Source organism: Lotus japonicus, chromosome 3 (genome assembly GCF_012489685.1).
Source record: "Lotus japonicus ecotype B-129 chromosome 3, LjGifu_v1.2".
Classification (NCBI taxonomy): Eukaryota; Viridiplantae; Streptophyta; class Magnoliopsida; order Fabales; family Fabaceae; genus Lotus; species Lotus japonicus.
In genome coordinates this window covers 68,530,965-68,552,771 of record NC_080043.1, presented here as the reverse complement: position 1 = coordinate 68,552,771, position 21,807 = coordinate 68,530,965, and the positions used below count along the sequence as shown (strand labels likewise).

Here is a 21,807-nt window from a genome sequence, read left to right as displayed (position 1 = left end):
CTAAACGTCTTCCCTGCATGCTCCTGAGCGTGTTCTGCGGATTAGATTTTGTCAAATGTCGACGAAATGCCGCCGGGATCAATTTCTACCCTAAATACCCATTTTTCGGCAAAAGTCGCAACCTTTACGCTCTAATCTATCGACTTGGCTTAGTGCTAGTAGGATTAGTCGTCATAAACGTCGTTGTTGACATTCCCATCCAATTTGTTTTTCGAAAATTCAGTTTTGAAATTCTGAGCTAAAAATATTGACCAAAATACCCCTGCGACAGTTTTAACCCGATTAATTTTTCTGAGAGTTTCCCTGGCCTAGATATCGCCTAAGAATACCTAGGAATTGATTTAGATCGAAGAAAAAGTTCGAAAACCCTATTTTCCATAGTGGCCGAAACCTATTTGCTTGGGTACCGTGTCCAAAAATAATTTTTGGGTCTCTATGACCTGAGCCATTGCGTAGCTCTTTCAATTGTCGAAATTTTGGCGTCGGTTTCGTGTCATTCCGAGTTCTGTAGCTCGAGTTATGCACGTTTTAGCGAATAAAGTGTTTTTTGCACAAAACTTGAATCGAGTCAAAAACTCATCCATTCGGGAAAGCCCTTTCATTCGTGCCTAAGTGTTGTACTCTGAAGTTTCTTGAGCTTTGTCTAACTCTAGTTAGTATTGTTTCGATTATGTCGACTTAATTTGATTGATTTTCTTTGTTTTGCTCTAAGGTTCGTTTGTGGAAACCTTGGCTTGACTGAACAAGCTTGTGAGGAGACCTGCACCGCGAGACTAGAACAACTCGAGGTTAGGGCAACTTACTTACTAGCTATTTCCTTGTAGGCGTCGATCAATTCGACTGGGTTATTGTGTTGATATTGAATATTGCTTGGATATTGTTTATCGCTTTATGGAAAAATGTTTTCTGAGAGGCTTCGGCCGTTTGCTGGTTAATCTAGGATGTGTTGGAATATGCTGTTTATGCTTATTGATTGCGCTGATTTATTTATGCTATTCCACTTATATCTGTGATACTGATGAGTGAGGATAACGGGCAAGTCATGCCGAATTTTATGAGATTTTTGAGAGAGTTCGAAAGGACGAACGGAGTTCGGACCTTGTTATGTTTTAATGGATCGAGACCTTCTCAAGGAATTGTTTGGGATTATGGGATCCCTGAAACTTATAGGAAGTATTATAAGATTAAAAGAAACCTATTTTCTCAAGGAAAACTCATAAGACATTAATCAATCTCTAAAACCATTGAATAATGGTAACAACCTTAGATAAGAGCTTGGAGCTTGAATATTAGTTTGAAAGATGAGAAGGGTCGCCGAGTCCAAGTTTAGAAGAAACTTACAAGTTTCCGAGTATGTTGATACTCTTTTGCTCGATGAGCAGTTTATTGTTTGGCTATCTAAAGTTTAGCCGGAAATTATAAGTTTCCAAGTACTTCGGTACTCTTCGCTCGATGAGCAGTTTATTGTTTGGCTATCTAAAGTTTAGCCGGGAACTATGAGTTCCAAGTTCATTCTTTCTTCTTTTGATTAATTCATTTTGTCGCATAATCGACATTATCTTCGGCTTAACGGGCGCGAATCCTTATGTTCAACCCGACGGGTTGGACCGATTCGGCAATAATCGTTTGACACGCGTGAATCCTTATATTCAATCCGAGGGATTGGATCGATTCGGCGGTAGTCACTCGGGCACGCGTGAATCCTTATATTCAATCCGATGGATTGGATCGATTCAGCCATCGCCATATAAACTCGCGTGAGTCCGTGAGTTCAATCCGAGGGATTGGACCGATTCAGCGATAATATTTCGACACGCGCGGATCCTTATATTCAATCCGAGGGATTGGATCGATTCGGCGATAGTCATTAGACGCGCGCAACGTCCGTATGTTCGACTCTAATGAGAGAACCGACTTGGCGTTGTCATTTACTGCGTGTGCGAGTCCTTGTGTTCGACCCAATGGGTTGGATCGACTTGACATGCCTATTTTTGGGATCAACGTTTGAATTGACATTGCATGCATACATGCGCCCAATATGGAATTGTTGAGATAATGCTTATTGTATTGTCGAGATATTATTCATTGAATTGTTATTAGAGCCTTGATAACATGCTAAGTATATACCTTAGGGTAGGCAATACAGAACATATAAATATATATATACAACATATATATATACATACCCCCTTATTCTTCACATGCTGTTTGTATTATCTACTATATTCCGTGAGTTGACCCTAGCGCCGTGGCTTTGTTTGTATGTTTGTGTTTGGGCGGTCGGCCTGCTGCCAGACGTTCAACAGATGATTCAAGAAGGTTCGTCGTTCGGGGAGGACCCGGAGCGAAATGACTACTACTGAGCCTTCGACGTGGACCCGGACTTCATGGAAGATCACATGAGGGTCGAAGATAGTGGTGTAGGATATGGGTGGTTAGAGTTACTGATTTTGGTTGTCATGGTCATAGCTCTGATTCATCAGTTGTATTTTGGGGCAGGGTAGGTTCCCGACTATTAGCTTTTTGTGTGATTCTCTTCCATGAGGATCACAGGGAGTTTGTCGGGCGTAGGAAGTCTTTTGGAGGCCGTTTGGGGCTAATTTATTTTCTTGGAGGACTGTAGTTATAAAGCTTGTGACTCTGACTATGAGCCGCACTTATTTGCCCGCGGGCACTACTTTCAATTACTTAATATTACTTTCCGTCACTTGAGGACACTCGTGACGATGTTTTTAGTTGCAGCAAGGGCTGTGCTTATTTTGTATATTAATCGCTGTTAATTGCGATTGGGTTGAGACCTTATTTCGACAAGTCTTTTTATTTAAACAAAACAAAAAAAAAACCTGCTTTTCCGCTTTATTTTATTTTTGAGTTACTAAAGTGACGCCACCGAAATCGGGGTGTTACATTGTGGTATCAGAGCTTGTCGAGTCTTTCGGGAGTCTTTGGGGAATAGGTCTTCTGTGCTAGGTTGTGTGACTCTGCAAAGAGTAAAAAATTGATTGTCTGCCAAGCGATTTTTCGCTTAGAATTGATTGAAGTTAGTACTTAATCATATTGTATAGTTATGCTAGATGCTATCTTATGGTTAGTACTAACTGTTTGTTTAACTAAACAGAACATGGAGAACATGAACCAACTCGTTGGGGCAATGACTGCTATGGCCCAGGCAATGACAAATCAAACTGCGGAGAACGCTCAGTTGCGTGCTGACAAAGCTGAACGTGAGCGACATAAGCGTGAGAGGGAGGTAGCCCTGGACCAGAATAGGGGATTGAATGATTTTAGAAGGCAGGATCCACCCAAGTTCACAGGTGGGACTGACCCGGACAATGCGGATCTATGGATCCAAGAGATTGAGAAGATTTTCGAAGTACTACAGACTAGTGAAGGGGCCAAGGTGGGCCTGGCAACTTATCTGCTGCTGGGCGATGCTGAGTACTGGTGGAGGGGTACCAGAGGAATGATGGAAGCAAATAATGTGGAAGTGAACTGGGCTTCATTTCGTGCTGCTTTTCTGGAGAAGTATTTTCCAGATAGTGCTCGTGACGAGCGTGAGGCACAGTTTCTGACTCTTCGTCAGGGTAGCATGTCCATTCCGGAATATGCTGCTAAGCTGGAATCGTTGGCCAAACACTTTCGATTCTTCCGCAATGGGGTTGATGAACCCTACATGTGCAAACGCTTTGTGAATGGGCTGAGGCCTGACATTGAGGACTCAGTGAAACCGTTGGGAATCATGCGCTTCCAGTCCTTGGTTGAGAAAGCCACAGAAGTGGAGTTAATGAAGAACAAGAGGTTGAATCGTGCTGGAACTGGAGGACCAGTAAGGTCAGGTCCTCAGAACTATAAAGGAAGAGGTAAATTCCAACAGAAGAAGCCGTATCAACGCCCTTTGAGGGAAGGTTTTACCTCGGGACAGTATAAGCCCATAAATGCTACCGGAGGAACAGGAAACAAGACTTCGGGCCAAGGAGTAACGTGTTACAGGTGCAAGAAGGTGGGGCACTACTCTAACAAGTGTCCAGACGGGGACCTCTATGTTTCAATTGCAACCGTCCGGGGCATCAAGCCAAGGATTGCAATGTAACCAGGGTTGAGCCATCTGTGCCTACGGTGAGAGGAAGACATCCTGCTGCACGGGGAGGAGTCTATGTCTCGTGCGGCGAGGGAGCTGGTAGACTAGTCAGAGGAGAGCGCACGAACGATGGTAACCTTCTAACTATTCCTTCTCATTCTAGGATAACATGCTTTATTACTCTCGTAGAACGTGCAACACACCTAACTTGCCTTTACTGTCGAGCTTTGACTTTATAGTTATTACGCCTAATAATACTTTATTTGACCGTTGCTCGTGTTTAAACTATAGAAGTTACACGAGGTTTAGAATAACGCGTTAAGCCTAGAAAAGTAGTATGGCACCGATGCGTTTAACAAAGGAGCTAGAAGCTGAAGAATGAATCTCCGAGAGATTCCGTATGGATAGTATACGTATGGTGTCGAGAGTGTGTAGTTCCGTAGCGGCATCATTGAGGATTTAATATCAGTGTAATAGTGACTACTGGATGATAGGAACTCATTGACTGTTCCAGTGGGTTTTTCTAAATTTCACCTTCGATGTATTAGGCTTGATCAACTTAATATTGAGGGGGTGATATTCGGAATCAGAACTGGTAATGGACTTTGATAGAAGGATGTGTAAGATGAATTTGAATTGATCGAGGTTTAGTCGGATTTGGGAGGAAAGTTCGTGTTAAGCACTTGATTGTAAAAGATTAAGATTTAAATCTTTGGAAGTTGATGATTGTCGTATATAAATTAATTGGTTAGTTCGTGTGATTACTCCAAGTAGAGGTAGACTAAGTCAAGAGATTTAATGTTGGAAAAATATTAGGTATTTTCTCGGAAGTTATGAAGTCATAGGTTATGTGATTACTGAGTGGAATTGTTAGAGACTAAATAGGTTGGATTTAATCAGGTTATAGATGATAGCTTGATAGTAGCAAGATTGAGAAGAATTAACTTTGAACTAGATTGTTGTAGTCGAGTTCGAGGAATAAGTTTTGCTAAGTGCATGATTAATTTGTGGAGACATTATAGTCTTAAGAGATGAATTTTCACTTGAAAAGTGTTGAAGGGTCAAAGGACATTACCGATGCAAACTAGATAAAAGTTTAGATTTTAAGCCCATGAAGTTTAACTTGAATGTGTAAGACTTAGAGAATTGTCAGGAGTTTGCTGGAGTGACTAAGTGTTGAATCAATGATTAAGTTAGAAAAAGAAAGTTTTAGCATAAGTTGAATACTTGGGATTGTTGACATGGATTTCAGGAAAACATGCTAAGATTACTAAGTGAGATTTACTAAGTTGGATTGAAATCTTAGGGTTAAGATTGACCTTGAGAGTTGAGAATCACGTACGAGTAGGAGATCTTATGGTTGTAGGTGTGATAATAGGATTTGAATCTTAGAAGATTAGAGATCTGAAGATGAGTTGCGGGTTAAGACCATTGAGGTACAGTATAAGAGAGATCTTGAAGTAAAGGAATTCGGAGTTGTGTAGAGTGTTAAGGTTGGTTATAAGTTGGTGATCGATTGATGTTGATTATGGGATTGCGGACATAATGAACCATGTGATAAGATTTGAATGATGTTAGCATAGTAAGTTATGATTATGGATATCAGGATCAAGTTGTGAGTGTGAAAGCATGACGACACTTATCAGGTCGTTTGTGTAAGCGAAGGAGTTTTAGTTTTAAGAAATGGATATTCACTTAAGAAGTATTGAAGGATTAAAGGCCATTAGAGGACCAAACTTGGTGAAGGTTTAGGTTTTAAATCTATGGATTTCTGTCTAAGGTGTGTAGGACTCGAAGTTTGTCAGAACTTGATTGAGAGATTAAGAAATTGATTGACGAGATGGTGATTGAGATACAGAAAGGAAAGTGCTAGTATTAAGATGAATACTTGAAGTCGTTATATTTGGGCAAGTTTCATAGAGTCTAAGAGTGAATGGAACCTTGTTATGGATTCTGATGAGGTATACTAGAGTTAACCAATGAATTCTACTAAGTTGAATGAGGATCCTAGGGCTAAGGTTGACCTAGTGAGCTGAGATTCATGTACGCATAAGGAATTTAGTGGTGTTAGCGGTTACGATAACAGTTAAATCTCGGGAGGTTGAAGGATCGGATGATAAAATGACTAGTTAAGTCCTTTGAGGTATAGTTATGATTTAATCTTCTAGGGGATGAGTTCTGATTTGTGCGAAGTGTTAAGGATTTCAATAAGTGTAAATTAGTTTGAGTAAGGAAAGTTTTGAAGAAAGAGATGTCAATAATGGGTTGTTAGATATTAAGATGAAGATTTGCTTATAAGTTGTTGATAAGTTGATGTTAAAGGGAATGAGTCTAGTGATGCACTAGGTATTAAGGCTCAAGTCGAGGTTTAATTTGAAGGGTGACTAAGTAGAAGATTGATTTCATGGTGCTATATGGGAGTTAGATGAAGAGACCAAGGAATAATATTCGGAGTTTTTGCTGAACCTTAAGTTTCGAGGTCGAAACTTTCTTTTTGGAGGGTAGTAATGTAAGGCCCAAGTTTTAACGCTTTGGATAAGTGAATAAAATAAAAGAGTTATTTGATTAAGATAAATTTGGGAAGGAAAAAGGTTCAGGAAAAGTCCAAGAATTTATCGAAAAACCGATAAGAGTTATAGCACGACTAACATACGCTTAATCCTAGGTCAAAGGTATTAGTGAATAGTTAATTTACGCTTTAGGACACGATGGAAACTAATTCCAAAAATCCTCAGAGAAATGTTAGAACTTCTCTTTTCCGACCTTAAACAACCATTTCGATGCGAAATCCTGGAAAGTACGAACGTCAAATTCCAATTCTCGGAAGTTTGCCGAAATGGAATCCCTGATAGTTCGAGAAACCTAAGATCGACAGACGATGAAGACTTTTTCTATTCGGAGCTGCAAATGAAGATTCCACCCGCGTTCTCCTATTTCTCTCATCATTCCTAATCTTTCTTCAGAAGGAAGTTTTCTCATCCGACGATCACTGCAAAAAGTAGTTTTTCGGGATAAACCGACTTACACCGACTTATGCCGATTTTGGATCTTTTGGTTTAATTCCAAGAATCCTGTTTTGAGTTCTGGAATTCTGTCGCCAGAACCTATCTTAGAATGCGCAGAGGAACGCGCAGGAAAAATCGGAATCGCAAAAAAATCATTTTTCCGTTTTTTCCAAAACCTATAAATAGCTTGAAAATTAGATTTTTTGAAAAAAAACCCATTTTCCCCTCCCCCAAAACCGCGAGTTCCTAGAGAGAGAGAGAGATCCGGATCTTCGTCGTTTCTTGCCCGTTTGCTTCACCGATCGTCACTAATCGAAGACCTCGAGGTAGGTAATCTATACTCTCCTTCGAATCGTCGTTTCTGTCCACTTCTCCTGCGACTTTCTGAGTTCAAAATTTTGAGGTTTTTGAAAAACTGTTCAAATCAGCTGATTTCAGCGTCTAAACGTCTTCCCTGCATGCTCCTGAGCGTGTTCTGCGGATTAGATTTTGTCAAATGTCGACGAAATGCCGCCGGGATCAATTTCTACCCTAAATACCCATTTTTCGGCAAAGTCGCAACCTTTACGCTCTAATCTATCGACTTGGCTTAGTGCTAGTAGGATTAGTCGTCATAAACGTCGTTGTTGACATTCCCATCCAATTTGTTTTTCGAAAATTCAGTTTTGAAATTCTGAGCTAAAAATATTGACCAAAATACCCCTGCGACAGTTTTTAACCCGATAATTTTTCTGAGAGTTTCCCTGGCCTAGATATCGCCTAAGAATACCTAGGAATTGATTTAGATCGAAGAAAAAGTTCGAAAACCCTATTTTCCATAGTGGCCGAAACCTATTTGCTTGGGTACCGTGTCCAAAAATAATTTTTGGGTCTCTATGACCTGAGCCATTGCGTAGCTCTTTCAATTGTCGAAATTTTGGCGTCGGTTTCGTGTCATTCCGAGTTCTGTAGCTCGAGTTATGCACGTTTTAGCGAATAAAGTGTTTTTGCACAAAACTTGAATCGAGTCAAAACTCATCCATTCGGGGAAAGCCCTTTCATTCGTGCCTAAGTGTTGTACTCTGAAGTTTCTTGAGCTTTGTCTAACTCTAGTTAGTATTGTTTCGATTATGTCGACTTAATTTGATTGATTTCTGCTTTGTTTGCTCTAAGGTTCGTTTGTGGAAACCTTGGGCTTGACTGAACAAGCTTGTGAGCGAGACCTGCACCGCGAGACTAGAACAACTCGAGGTTAGGGCAACTTACTTACTAGCTATTTCCTTGTAGGCGTCGATCAATTCGACTGGGTTATTGTGTTGATATTGAATATTGCTTGGATATTGTTTATCGCTTTATGGAAAAATGTTTTCTGAGAGGCTTCGGCCGTTTGCTGGTTAATCTAGGATGTGTTGGAATATGCTGTTTATGCTTATTGATTGCGCTGATTTAGTTATGCTATTCCACTTATATCTGTGATACTGATGAGTGAGGATAACGGGCAAGTCATGCCGAATTTTATGAGATTTTTGAGAGAGTTCGAAAGGACGAACGGAGTTCGGACCTTGTTATGTTTTAATGGATCGAGACCTTCTCAAGGAATTGTTTGGGATTATGGGATCCCTGAAACTTATAGGAAGTATTATAAGATTAAAAGAAACCTATTTTCTCAAGGAAAACTCATAAGACATTAATCAATCTCTAAAACCATTGAATAATGGTAACAACCTTAGATAAGAGCTTGGAGCTTGAATATTAGTTTGAAAGATGAGAAGGGTCGCCGAGTCCAAGTTTAGAAGAAACTTACAAGTTTCCGAGTATGTTGATACTCTTTTGCTCGATGAGCATTTTATTGTTTGGCTATCTAAAGTTTAGCCGGAAATTATAAGTTTCCAAGTACTTCGGTACTCTTCGCTCGATGAGCAGTTTATTGTTTGGCTATCTAAAGTTTAGCCGGGAACTATGAGTTCCAAGTTCATTCTTTCTTCTTTTGATTAATTCATTTTGTCGCATAATCGACATTATCTTCGGCTTAACGGGCGCGAATCCTTATGTTCAACCCGACGGGTTGGACCGATTCGGCAATAATCGTTTGACACGCGTGAATCCTTATATTCAATCCGAGGGATTGGATCGATTCGGCGGTAGTCACTCGGGCACGCGTGAATCCTTATATTCAATCCGATGGATTGGATCGATTCAGCCATCGCCATATAAACTCGCGTGAGTCCGTGAGTTCAATCCGAGGGATTGGACCGATTCAGCGATAATATTTCGACACGCGCGGATCCTTATATTCAATCCGAGGGATTGGATCGATTCGGCGATAGTCATTAGACGCGCGCAACGTCCGTATGTTCGACTCTAATGAGAGAACCGACTTGGCGTTGTCATTTACTGCGTGTGCGAGTCCTTGTGTTCGACCCAATGGGTTGGATCGACTTGACATGCCTATTTTTGGGATCAACGTTTGAATTGACATTGCATGCATACATGCGCCCAATATGGAATTGTTGAGATAATGCTTATTGTATTGTCGAGATATTATTCATTGAATTGTTATTAGAGCCTTGATAACATGCTAAGTATATACCTTAGGGTAGGCAATACAGAACATATAAATATATATATACAACATATATATATACATACCCCCTTATTCTTCACATGCTGTTTGTATTATCTACTATATTCCGTGAGTTGACCCTAGCGCCGTGGCTTTGTTTGTATGTTTGTGTTTGGGCGGTCGGCCTGCTGCCAGACGTTCAACAGATGATTCAAGAAGGTTCGTCGTTCGGGGAGGACCCGGAGCGAAATGACTACTACTGAGCCTTCGACGTGGACCCGGACTTCATGGAAGATCACATGAGGGTCGAAGATAGTGGTGTAGGATATGGGTGGTTAGAGTTACTGATTTTGGTTGTCATGGTCATAGCTCTGATTCATCAGTTGTATTTTGGGGCAGGGTAGGTTCCCGACTATTAGCTTTTTGTGTGATTCTCTTCCATGAGGATCACAGGGAGTTTGTCGGGCGTAGGAAGTCTTTTGGAGGCCGTTTGGGGCTAATTTATTTTCTTGGAGGACTGTAGTTATAAAGCTTGTGACTCTGACTATGAGCCGCACTTATTTGCCCGCGGGCACTACTTTCAATTACTTAATATTACTTTCCGTCACTTGAGGACACTCGTGACGATGTTTTTAGTTGCAGCAAGGGCTGTGCTTATTTTGTATATTAATCGCTGTTAATTGCGATTGGGTTGAGACCTTATTTCGACAAGTCTTTTTATTTAAACAAAACAAAAAAAAAAAACCTGCTTTTCCGCTTTATTTTATTTTTGAGTTACTAAAGTGACGCCACCGAAATCGGGGTGTTACAGCCCTCATCTCTTGGCGTTGCGGCGCCTGGTAGCGCACAGGGGCAGGGACATGGTTAGGCAACGGGATTTGGTTAATCCCTGGTGCCGGTTAGATTTCGACTGGTGCCCCCAGGGCTGTCGCCAAACGATCCATCTGTCGTGCCAAATGCTGATTATTGGCATTATTATTTTGGAGCACAGGGTTGATTAGCTCACCTATCTGTCGAGATAACATGTTAACCATTTCATGGTTACTGTCATCTACCTGTTGCCTAATGGCTTGAAGTGAACTAGTATTCATACCTGTAGATAAATAAACTTGTGAACTGAATCCAGGAATAGGAGGGCTAACTCGACTCCCCAAATTTAGCATTGTTCCATTTGCCCCAAAAGGGGGTATGCTGAATGGGGGAACATTTTCAGGGAACGTCGAATACGTGCCTTGTATGCCTTGCATCATGGACGTAGGCATACCATAAGGCATGTTTTCCCTCGTAACTGTTGGAACAATTTGTGTCTGCACTGATGTAGATACAGGCATTTCTGCAACTGCAGAAATTGCTACATCCTGGGTTGGCATAATGGTGCCATGCCCCATTCCAGTAGACACTTCTTCATTATTGTTACCACTACTTCCCCCAGGGCTGCTCTGATTACCCACGTTAGACCCTTGAGGAGAGGTTCTTCCTCGATTGCTCGCCATACTTATAGTCTTACCACTTCTCAGGTGCATATAAATCACAATCAAGGCAAGTAACAAATACCAAATAGCATGCAGCAAACAAAACACACGAAACGCTTCTGTAAAACTTAGTTTTCACAAAAACGGTCCCACCAGGTGTGCCAATTTGTTTACGTGGTTTTTTGGTAAACAAATATCCTCTTAGTTCGACTAAAGGAAGTTTAGATTCGGGGTCCTTTTGAGAAAACGCTTTGCCAAAGTGTTGCGTGTGTGAGTGCTTTTTCGATAACACCAAGTTGGTTTAAACAGAACTGAATTTCATTACACACGGGTCAATTACAAAGAAATCACATACATCAAAATAACATAAAAACTACAAAAGATGAAGATCTCGACAGGGAAATGCGTAGAAGAACTGGGGAATTAACAAACTTAAATACAAGAAAACTAAAGCGTTGGTTCTGCAACATACTCCTCCATCATCACGTTTTGCTCTCTGAGTCTCATTGATGCGGACGTTTAGAGCTTTTTGGTGAACTTTCGGAGTTTTGAGTTGGGAACCCCTCTTTCTGCTGCTGCTTCTTCTATTTATAGTGCTGTCATTGCCCACGTTCTTGGCGGTTTTTCTTGGGTGCATGATGGCTTCGTGGGTTTTGAATTTTGGCGCCATGCCCCACGTTTAGCCGCTGGTTTTCGAGCACGTGACTCTATTGCCACGTGGGTGGTTCTGAGTCATGGGCAACCGTTGCTATTCGTGGCATCGTGGGTATATGCACGTGCTTGTAGTTACTTGTTACTCGGTAACTGCCTCTTCCATTAAGATGATCGAGATTTCTTCATCTGCTGAGTTTGTCGAGATATAACTCTTCCTAACTTGACTTTGAGGGGCACCGTATGCTGGGTTGCCGGTTTCGCCATAGCCCTTGTTGTCGAGAACCCACCTTTGCACCATGATGTCGAGAGTCGTAGTCCTCGTAGTTTTTAGCTTAACACCATGTGACAATGTTTGTTGTTCATGCTTCAAGTTACTATTGTTGTATTGTTGTGAGCGTGTAGGGGTGTGTTAGAATTTAGAAGTACAAATTTTCATGTGTGTTCACCTAACTCATAAAACAATTGGAATAATTTGTTCTCCACAAGATCTAGTTTTATTCAAAGTAATGGATTTTAGCCAATTGAAAGGATCTTCTCATGAATATAGAGATCATTTCAATTGCATTAGGAATGAGGATTCGAAATATTACACATATAAACTCAATCAAAAAGAGATTAGACAACTAAAAAATTTTTTTTTTTTGTAATAATGATCATTCAAATTTGTCAAGATTATCTAGTTTATGGCCGCTCTTATGGTACCAGTTGTTGCTTCATTAAATTTGTTTTATTAATAGGATCACAATTGCACTTTGATCGTTATGGATTTATACCACGATCTAGTACGTGGCAGGCATACCTAATTTTAATGCTAACCATGAAAATTGCTCTTATCTAGTTCGATTATATGAACAAATGCCCGAACCAACATTAAATCGTAAAGAAGCTGAACTCAATTACTTAAGCCCCCTTTGCCCCCAAATTCCCACTAGAAAGAAGCAACCCTCACCTGAGAAAAAAGTGAAGAGGAAGATTGTGCCAATCCCTCCATTGCCTTCCACCACTTGCACACCTTTCACAACATTTGGTATAACCGTTGGAAGTGTGACTGTTAAATCCTTGGATAGAGCTTGCCACAGGGTTTCCAACTCAACACAAACCTCAACTTTGTTGTTCAGTTCCTTTGTCATGACTGATCAATAGGGAATTAGGGATTACACAATTGAGAAAGTGTTGTATAACAGCATTCCTTTGTGAATGTACGTATGGTATATCCAATGACATTTCAGTATTTCACATTAAGTTGCCAATTTGTTTTTACTATGCAGACAATACTTCTTGTAATGACAAAAAATACGGTTGATTGTTACCATTGGTAGGTAGTTTTTGTTGTATATTTCAAGTTCAAACATCTTTCATAAGTTATAAAACTACTTTTTTTTTTTGAGTATAAGGTACAATATGCAATAGGTCTTGCACAGCTGCAAGACATGTAAGGCCCAATAGGAACATAACACGTGTCACTGAGAATGAGAAATCGGATTTTCTGGTAATTCAGATTTTTAATATATTTAAAATTTAATAAGTAAATAACTTAAAAGCCCCTACACTTGATTGCAACAAAATGGGTTCTGTTGCCTGCAAGCTCGCCGCTGTTCATCTTGATGATTACAGATCTTCAGGAGCTTCAATCACTTTATCATATTGGGGCTTCTCTTGATTAATAGGAAACGTTGAGATTTCAAAAATTGGAAACCAAAAAGCTCCATGAAAGTTTGATGTGGTTTGGATGGTGGTTTGGGCGATGTGGTTTTGATTGGGACCTGGGTTTCGATGGAGGTGGCTGCGGCGATTACCGGCAGTGGCGGAGCATTTAAGGGACTAGAGGAGCCCTGAGCCCTCCTATTGTTTTTAAATTTTTTACTAGTACTACTAAGAAATATTATTATAATATTAATAATAATATCATATGTTATGAAAAATCATGACTACATATATGCATAGGTAGGTGGTTGTGTATGTCAGTAAACATTTGTACCTTTTATTAATTCCAAAGCTTCTTAAACACCCTTTATTATTTTTCTTTCCAAAATTTTGTCCTAGTAAAGAAGTTGAAGACTGAAGAGGATGTCTCATAGTGGATGTCTCATGACAAAGTTTCTCTTATTCCCAACTTTTGTTAGTATAAATTATACAACAACTCTTAACTCTAAATAAAAGCATTTTTATTTCAATTTTCTTGCTCTAACCTCATTTTAATGTGCAGGTGCAGCTCTATGTCTCTAAAACTTCTTTATAGCTAATTTTTAAGAATTTTTCTATTTTTATAAAGTTTTTTTTATTGATGATACTCTATTAAAATTGGGCAAGTTTCCCAAAGTATGTTGGTGGTGCTTGGCATATAGCTTCCTTGCAATTTTGATAGATTAGTTTTGGTAAATTGAGAAGGTGTATTGTCTTGGCCTTTGAAAGCTACGGTCATTGGTTAAAAAGGGGTATTGGGTCTTTTTTTCTTCCACTGGATGGTGTGCATGGTAAGATTTTAGAATGAAGCTGCTAGCATTATCTTATCTTCTTGCTATAGCTAGTTTAATTCTTTTTAGCTTAGATAAAAACTCTATTGGATTTGGGGATTTTTGCTCTCACTGGAAGTTTGTTCAAAAAAAAACTTTTTGGCCCTCCTATATATTTTGGTCAAGCTCCGCCACTGATTACCGGTGCTGGAGTTTCGGTGGAAGAGAGGTGCGTCGGCACCCAAAGAGACATTGCATTACAACACCCATGGTAGAATCGTCTTCTTCCTCTCGTTTCTCCCAGCAAACACCCAAAACTGTCACCTAATTGACAACCATGCCCACACCTTCTCTTGTGCCACCAACGATGATGGCGCAGTTTGGTGGTGTCGTCACGGCGTAGCTCCTCATCCTACTAGAACCAGTACGGTGTAACTCCCAAGATCTTGGCGCAGTTTGCTGGAGGTTGGTGATTTGGTTACGGTGGTGGTCAGAGGAGAGGTTGGGGTTGAGGGAATTAGGATAGAGGTGGGGGGCTAAATTGTAATGTCTCTTTTTTATGTTTTTTATTAACAGGTCACCTTACCCACTATTATGGGTAATTTTTGCTCTTGCTTGGTGCAAGACCTAGGGTGCGAATTTATGTTGGTAAGTGAGAAATTTAACACCCGAAGAATTATATATAATCATGAAATTCTGATAAGCCCACACTTGAGGTACAAGAAAGAAAGATAGCCCAACAAAAAAAGAACTAAAGACCTTCACTGATCAGAAAAGCAAAAAAACAAATCCACTATAACTCCGATGAAAAATGTGCTGCTATAAAAAATTGCGATTTATGGCACATGAACTTGGTCCCTCTCACTCACTCAGGTACTCTCTTTTCCCCAGCGTGCTTGAATGCAAGCTATATATTCTGAATCAATCCCAACTTTGATCAATGTGCTTTCCGTTTCTTCATCTTGACAATGTGTTCATCTCCGTTTCTTTGATATGGTTTCATTTCTATGTTGAAAATTGAAATGTCCTTTTTCCTTATTACCGAATATTCATTGTTGGGTTTGTCAGATAAAGTTTTGATCATTATATTAAGGTTATAGGCTTTTCATAAGGATATTATTAGTTTTACTTTTTCAAGAATTTTGTTGTCTTTTCAGCTTGCTAGAAGGATTTGATTTTTAATTGTCTTTAAAATTCATTTTCTTGTGGATTTACCTGTTTTTTTTTCCTCATTGTTTTGGTTCCTTTGTGGAAATAGAATATTGGTATTGCAAAGGAGTTGATAATTAATCATGGCAATGATAATGGCTTCTTCTGTGATTTCTGCTTCACATTCCTTTAACTTGGCAATGTTAAAGCAGGCCAAATGATTGGGACTGAATAGTTTAGGGAGAAAGTTTCAGAAAACCTTTGAGATCATATGCAAAAGTGGCTGCTCCATTATTATATGCCCTTCAGAAAGAATAAACAATTTATATACCCTTCAGAAATACCTTTCATTGAGCTACTGAAAATTTACGATTCCACAACGATGCCTAGTTTTTCCAAAGCATGGTCGACTTTGCTCAGTTTCTAGCTAAGCAAACCTCTGACTTTGTTCTTGCTCTAACTGAAGGTAGCATGTTAGAATATAGCATATGTTAAATCTCTAACATTAATATTAGTTAGCATTGATTTTTGTCTGATTGATAGTTTGTAATTAGTAATTAGTTTGTAATAAGTGCCTTATTGTACTGTTTGTCAGTATACATATAATAGATTCTTGTGTGAAGTATGTATTGTTTTAGTCTCTGTTTTTAAGTGAAAAATCAAGGCTTCAAACCCTCAATTTTGTGGCACATCACTTAGGTATGTATTTCCTTTCCTATCTTGCTTGTCAGCTTCATGCATGGCTTGAAATTTTGGTTAACATGGTTCTTTTCTTTTATTGGTTCTATGTGCTGCGAATTTTTCAGGTTTCTTACACTTATTTGTTAGCTTTAAAGTGATTAGAATGAGCTAGAAAAATATAATTTTGGTTATAGGGTTATTAATAATTGATGGGTTGTCTAACTTATCCCATATGGTTATAACCCTATCCTAGATAGACTAATAGTGCTATTTAATTTAAGTAAAATAGTGGTGTAATTGCCAACCCACTTATCTTAAACATTTAAAGTTCACTTAGAATGGGGTTTTTTAAATAGAATTACACATAAATCTTGTCCCTCCATACACTACATTTATCATACATTTAAAATAACCAGCTTTCAACTAATGAGGGGTTCAATTAGAAGAGCATGGTTTCAAGTAGCATCTTCTATATCATCTGTAAATTCACTTTCTACATGGGCAAGACTGACTGAATCCCCATTGTCATTCAGAACTTGTGATGCCAACTCAAGATGGAGAGCCTCTTCTAATTCACACAATACATAGCCCATTGGTGGCCTGTTCACCCGATGCTCCTCCAAGCACTAGCTTCCAAGCTAACTCAGAGACCTTGTTTAGAGAATCCATATTCACTTTGCCAATCAAATATGGGTCCATCATTTCATGGAAGGTTCCCTTTTCATGGCAGCTCAAAGCCCCCAATGCCAAATTCATTTGCTGCGTTGGACGGGCATAATCTAATGCAGGCTTTCCACACATAACTTCAATCAACACCACCCCAAAAGAGTAAACATCTGATTTCTTGGTGAGATACTTACTTCTAAAATACTCAGGATCAACATAGCCGAAACTACCCTTTACATTGGTTGTCACATGGCTCTTATCAAGAGGAGGGCCTTTTTTGGATATGCCAAAATCAGCAACTTTTGGCACTAGATTTATATCCAAGAGAATGTTAGCTGCCTTCACATCACGGTGAATTATGCTTTGTTTTGCTCCAATGTGAAGATAACAAAGTCCCTTTGCAGCTCCAATGCAAATCTGAAGGCGTTGCTTCCATAACAGAGGAACAAAGTCTCTCCCATAAAGATGACGGTCGAGAGATCCATTTGCCATATAGTTGTATACTAGAATCATCTGAGAGTCTTCACCACAGCAACCTACAAGAGAGACAAGGTTCGGATGACGAAGTCTAGATAACAAGTCCATCTCATTATGGAATTCATTGAGACCTTGTCTTGATTCAGGATTTGCTACTTTGATGGCTACTGTTTTCCCATTTTCTAGTGTTCCTTTATAGACCTTGCCAAATCCTCCTTCTCCTATAAGAAGGTTAGGATCAAAATCATTGGTTGCTTGCTGGATTTCATGGAAAGTAAAATGTCTCCGACACTCAAATGTGGTTGCTGATTTCTTCTTTGACTTGTGAGCTTTCAAGTAACAAAATAACAGTCCAAGAAATGCCAGAAAGGTCAAAACACAGAAAAGCTAGAACCAATAGTGTCCACTTGGCAATTTCTGGCATCGCCTTGTATTTCTGTTCCTTCATGGTACTAAGACAAACTGTAGTAAAGCACTGCAATAGAATTGATTGAAAGTAGCAACCCAATTCACAAGTTTATTACCAAGTAAAAGCTCTTGTTGTTATTAAGAACTGTTGTGATTGTTTCCTTTATAGTATATACTTTGAAGACAGAGATAAAACAGTATATTATTTATTCTATGATAGGACTGGATCAAAGGCTAATATATATAATTGATTGAAACCCTTATTGATTAATCATGTAATTTTTGTACCTTAACAAAATATTTTATCAAATAATAAGTAGATATGAAAATGTGCTTGGTACTCAAGTGATTTTACTGCAATATGAAAGTGTGCATGGTGCTTAAGTGATCTTACTGCAAACAAGCACCGACTTGTAGTCTTCGTTCTGACTTTTTTGGTCCAAGCTCTGGCTTGAAAAGATACACAAAATATAAAGCTGGCAATGGCCATGGATGTGATGATGTGTATTATCAAGTTTCCAACACGCGTGGTTTGAAACAAAATAAAAAAATTAGCGTGGAAAAACAGTTTTTGTACATTATAAAATCATATATCATATATGTATCCAATTTGTTTAATTTTAATGCCTGATGTTTTGTACAAATAGGATCATTTTCTGTAGCTATGTTTTCTTTATTTTCACTTTTCTACCCCGATGCTTTTATTTCTACTCTTCATCTCTTAACCTTAGCTCACATATATAGTTCCTAAATCTGTCAAGTCAAATCTTGTTAATAATTGAAAAAAAAACAGTTTTATAACTAAATAATAGTGTTAGAATTATAACATAAAAGTGTTTAGAGTTATTTACCCTACAACTTAACTTAAGCTTTGATGATAATCAGTTCTTGACATAGTATCAAAATCTCTATGACTAAGTGATTTACAGGTTGGTTCTTGTTCTGCGGTATAAGTTTTTGGAATAATGCATAAGAATGTAATGAACCAAGCCGTTTTCTTCTGTTACAAGAGGAAGACTCTTAAAGCAATTCACAGAATACTTAAGGCACCGTGTGGTTACAATTGAAAAGTATGAAAACACACAAAAAAAAAAAAAAAAACCATTCTGGAACACTTTTTCTTAATATAAGTGAAAAATGAAACAGGTAACCAAACCAGAGTACCAGACAATCCGGGTGTAATAACAAGATACGTACCAATTCAAATTTCGTATCCTTATCACAGACATTTTGTTTTCACCCATTAATAATAGTGCCACTGTCACCCACCTAGCAGATTTTTTCTTTTCTATATAGTACAATATACTTATATGACTAATTGACTATGAGCAACATAAATGAAAATAAAATTTCAAAGCACCGGCAAGAAAGCAATGTAATAATAGTATAATATAGATACAAACTTCAATTCATAGCATAACTGGTAGATAGTTGAGCTCAGTATGTATTTATTCGATGGTTTGAACTTGATAATGATAATATAAAAACAAACTTCTATGCATTGACCATTTCCCAAATAATTTAATTAGTTGATAAAATCAATTTTTCTGTAAAATATATTTCCTCTGAAAATTTTAACACCGCACCAAAGGAAAAAACCAACGGCAAATGTCAAATATATATTCAAAACTACCTTTATATTTTTTTGTCAATGACTGCATTTCCTTTTTTTTGTCAACATGATGAGAAATGATATTATTCTGATACGGGCCAAAGCCCACTGCTATGTTTCGAGAATTTAATTGAGACTAAGGCCCATCAACCTAGAAATCTCTCACCCAAATATCCCAAGGTTAAAATTTACCTCAATCTTGCTAACCTGATCCACCCTAGACGATAACACTGATTCTGGTAGAAGTATTCACGGTTTGGAATAGGTCGGTTTTGAAGGAATTTTTTTTTTGCTTCATCGGAAAACAAACAAAACTAAACAACTACTAGAGACTCTCTTAGAAGAAGAGGTTCAAGCTCAAAGGTAGGCACAACAAGAATTCTAAAAGACTCCCTATCAGATCTAGCAATATACTTGGCCATAAAGTCAGCGACTTCATTGCAACCCCAAGGAATACGCCGCAAAGACACCTCCCAATTTCTGGCTAACAACTCTCTAATCTCCCTCACCACCAGCAACACGTGAGCAGTATCCAGGAGCGCCACCAGCCTCAAAAGCTCATCACAATCTAACTCACCAACCACCTTCCGGTAACCAGAATCCCACGCGAGTTGCAGACCATCATGCAACGCCATTCCCTCCGCCACCAGAGCATTACCCCCAACCTCAAACCCTGAAAATCTGACACACCATTGCCCCTTATCATCACAAATCACACCACCAGTACCCATGTCCTCCTCGGTTTCTCGATTGCTACCATCCACATTCAACTTAACAACCCCCTGTGGCGGAGGAGTCCACCACGCACCCAACATATCCCCGACGTCTCTGATATTACCTTCATCCAGGCTTCACTGCAGTTCATCATGTGCACAACACAACCTCCTCCAAGCCTCATCCACATTCCAACTCTCCTGTTCCAAACACATACTATTCCGCCATTTCCAAATGCTCCACAATGCAGTCAGGAACATCACACTACGATGACCTTGAGCCAAACCCGAGACCCACCCTGTGAGACCTGATTTAGCAAAATTTCCCCAAGCGAGAGCACCGAGCCGTAGCCATAGCTCAAGGGAATGAGGGAACTCCGGAAGGCAGTGGAGAGCATCCTCCACTAGCTTGCCACACCGTGAACATGAGGGAGATAGCGCCAAATTACATCGGTATCTCTTGACATTTGTCTGAAGCGCATCCTGGAGAATCCTCCACACAAACAACCAAATTTTCTCTGGGACCTTAAGCTTCCAAATCCAAGTACGAGCTATAACAACACCCTGGTGTTGTTCTTGCAACCACGCATAAGCATCTCTCACGCTATAAAACCCACTACTACTCGTCTTCCAAATCTAAACATCTTTTTGTTGAGCTCGCAAATGAGGTTCCACTTTCTCCAAACGTAACTTCATCTCATCCTCCACTAGCCCGCCAGACCGCGAACACGAGGGAGATAGCGCCAAATTACACCGGTATCTCTTGACCAGGGCTGTCCATAAGCATTGGGCCCGCCAGAAACCGACCGGCCCATTACAAAAAAAGGCCAATTCGGTTCGGACGGGTCGGTTAGCGGGTTGGCCTATCGGTTTGATCTGGGTTGGTTCGGTCGAGTTCGGTCTAGAGTCTGAACCGACCGGCCCGACCGAACCAACTATTAAATAAAAACAACCTTACCACTTTTCAGCCGGCCCAGTCCAATCCCATAAAAAAAAACGTTCAGCCCAACCCTAGCTATATATATTCAGAAACTAACCTAACCCTAGCCACTCTCCACCACCGCCTCTCTCACTCTCTGTCTCTCATTCTCATTTCTCACAAACCCTAAGCCTCAAACCCTAGCTTCTCCTTCTCCCATGCTCTGCGCCGCCGCCGCCACCCTTCTCTTCTCCTCATCTTCCGTTCTCTCTACCCTAAGCCTCAAACCCTCTGCGCCGCCGCCGCCACCACCCTTCTCCCATCCTCTACAATCTCAAACCCTAGCCACTCCACCACCTATCTCACTCTCGGATTCTCAGCCGCCACTCCACCACAGTGCATGGCTCACAAATCTCAATCCTTAAGCCTCTTCTTGTCCGGATCCATGCTTCTCTCATCCGATATAGCTTGTTCATCTTCATTTTGCTCCAGAACATTCTGATGTGAAATCGTAAGAATGAAATGAACAATCTCTATCGCATGAGGAAAGCAATGGAAAGCTTGTTCTTGGTCATTGGTATCTCCGGATCTGATATGACATCTCATCTTCATCTTCTCTGCAAAATTATAGGATTATAAGATTCTGTGTTTGTGTTGTTCTTGGTTTAATGAAATTAGGGTTCTTTGTTCTTCATTTCACTGCAAAACCCGATGAAACCGCCCGACCCGCCCGAAACCCGACCAACCTGAAACATGTCACGGTCGGTTATGGGCCCTGTTTTGTGCCATGTGGGTTGGGCCGGTGGAGCTTTTTAGGCCTGAAATCGACCGAACCCGACAGGTGGACAACCCTACTCTTGACATTTGTCTGAAGCGCATCCTGGAGAATCCTCCACACAAACAACCGAATTTTCTCTGGGACCTTAAGCTTCCAAATCCAAGTACGAGCTCTAACAACACCCTGGTGTTGTTCTTGCA

At 39.8% G+C, this 21,807-nt stretch overlaps 2 protein-coding genes across 2 annotated transcripts in view; both read right to left on the bottom strand.

Moving 5' to 3' along the window:
- The window catches only part of LOC130745468 (phytohormone-binding protein-like), an 80,377-nt gene extending 67,496 nt beyond the window's left edge, over positions 1-12,881 (bottom strand). The window contains exon 1 of the mRNA XM_057597753.1: positions 12,701-12,881. Within this exon, the coding sequence (XP_057453736.1) occupies positions 12,701-12,881 (181 nt within the window). The remainder of the gene's footprint in view (positions 1-12,700) is intronic.
- Positions 12,882-16,489: 3,608 nt separating this feature from the next.
- Positions 16,490-20,012, bottom strand: LOC130744581 (receptor-like protein kinase THESEUS 1). Its single transcript, XM_057596754.1, is given in 3 exon segments — positions 16,490-16,663; positions 16,665-17,564; positions 19,524-20,012. Coding segments are annotated over 3 exon segments (1,563 nt in total).
- Between the last annotated feature and the right edge of the window lie 1,795 nt (positions 20,013-21,807).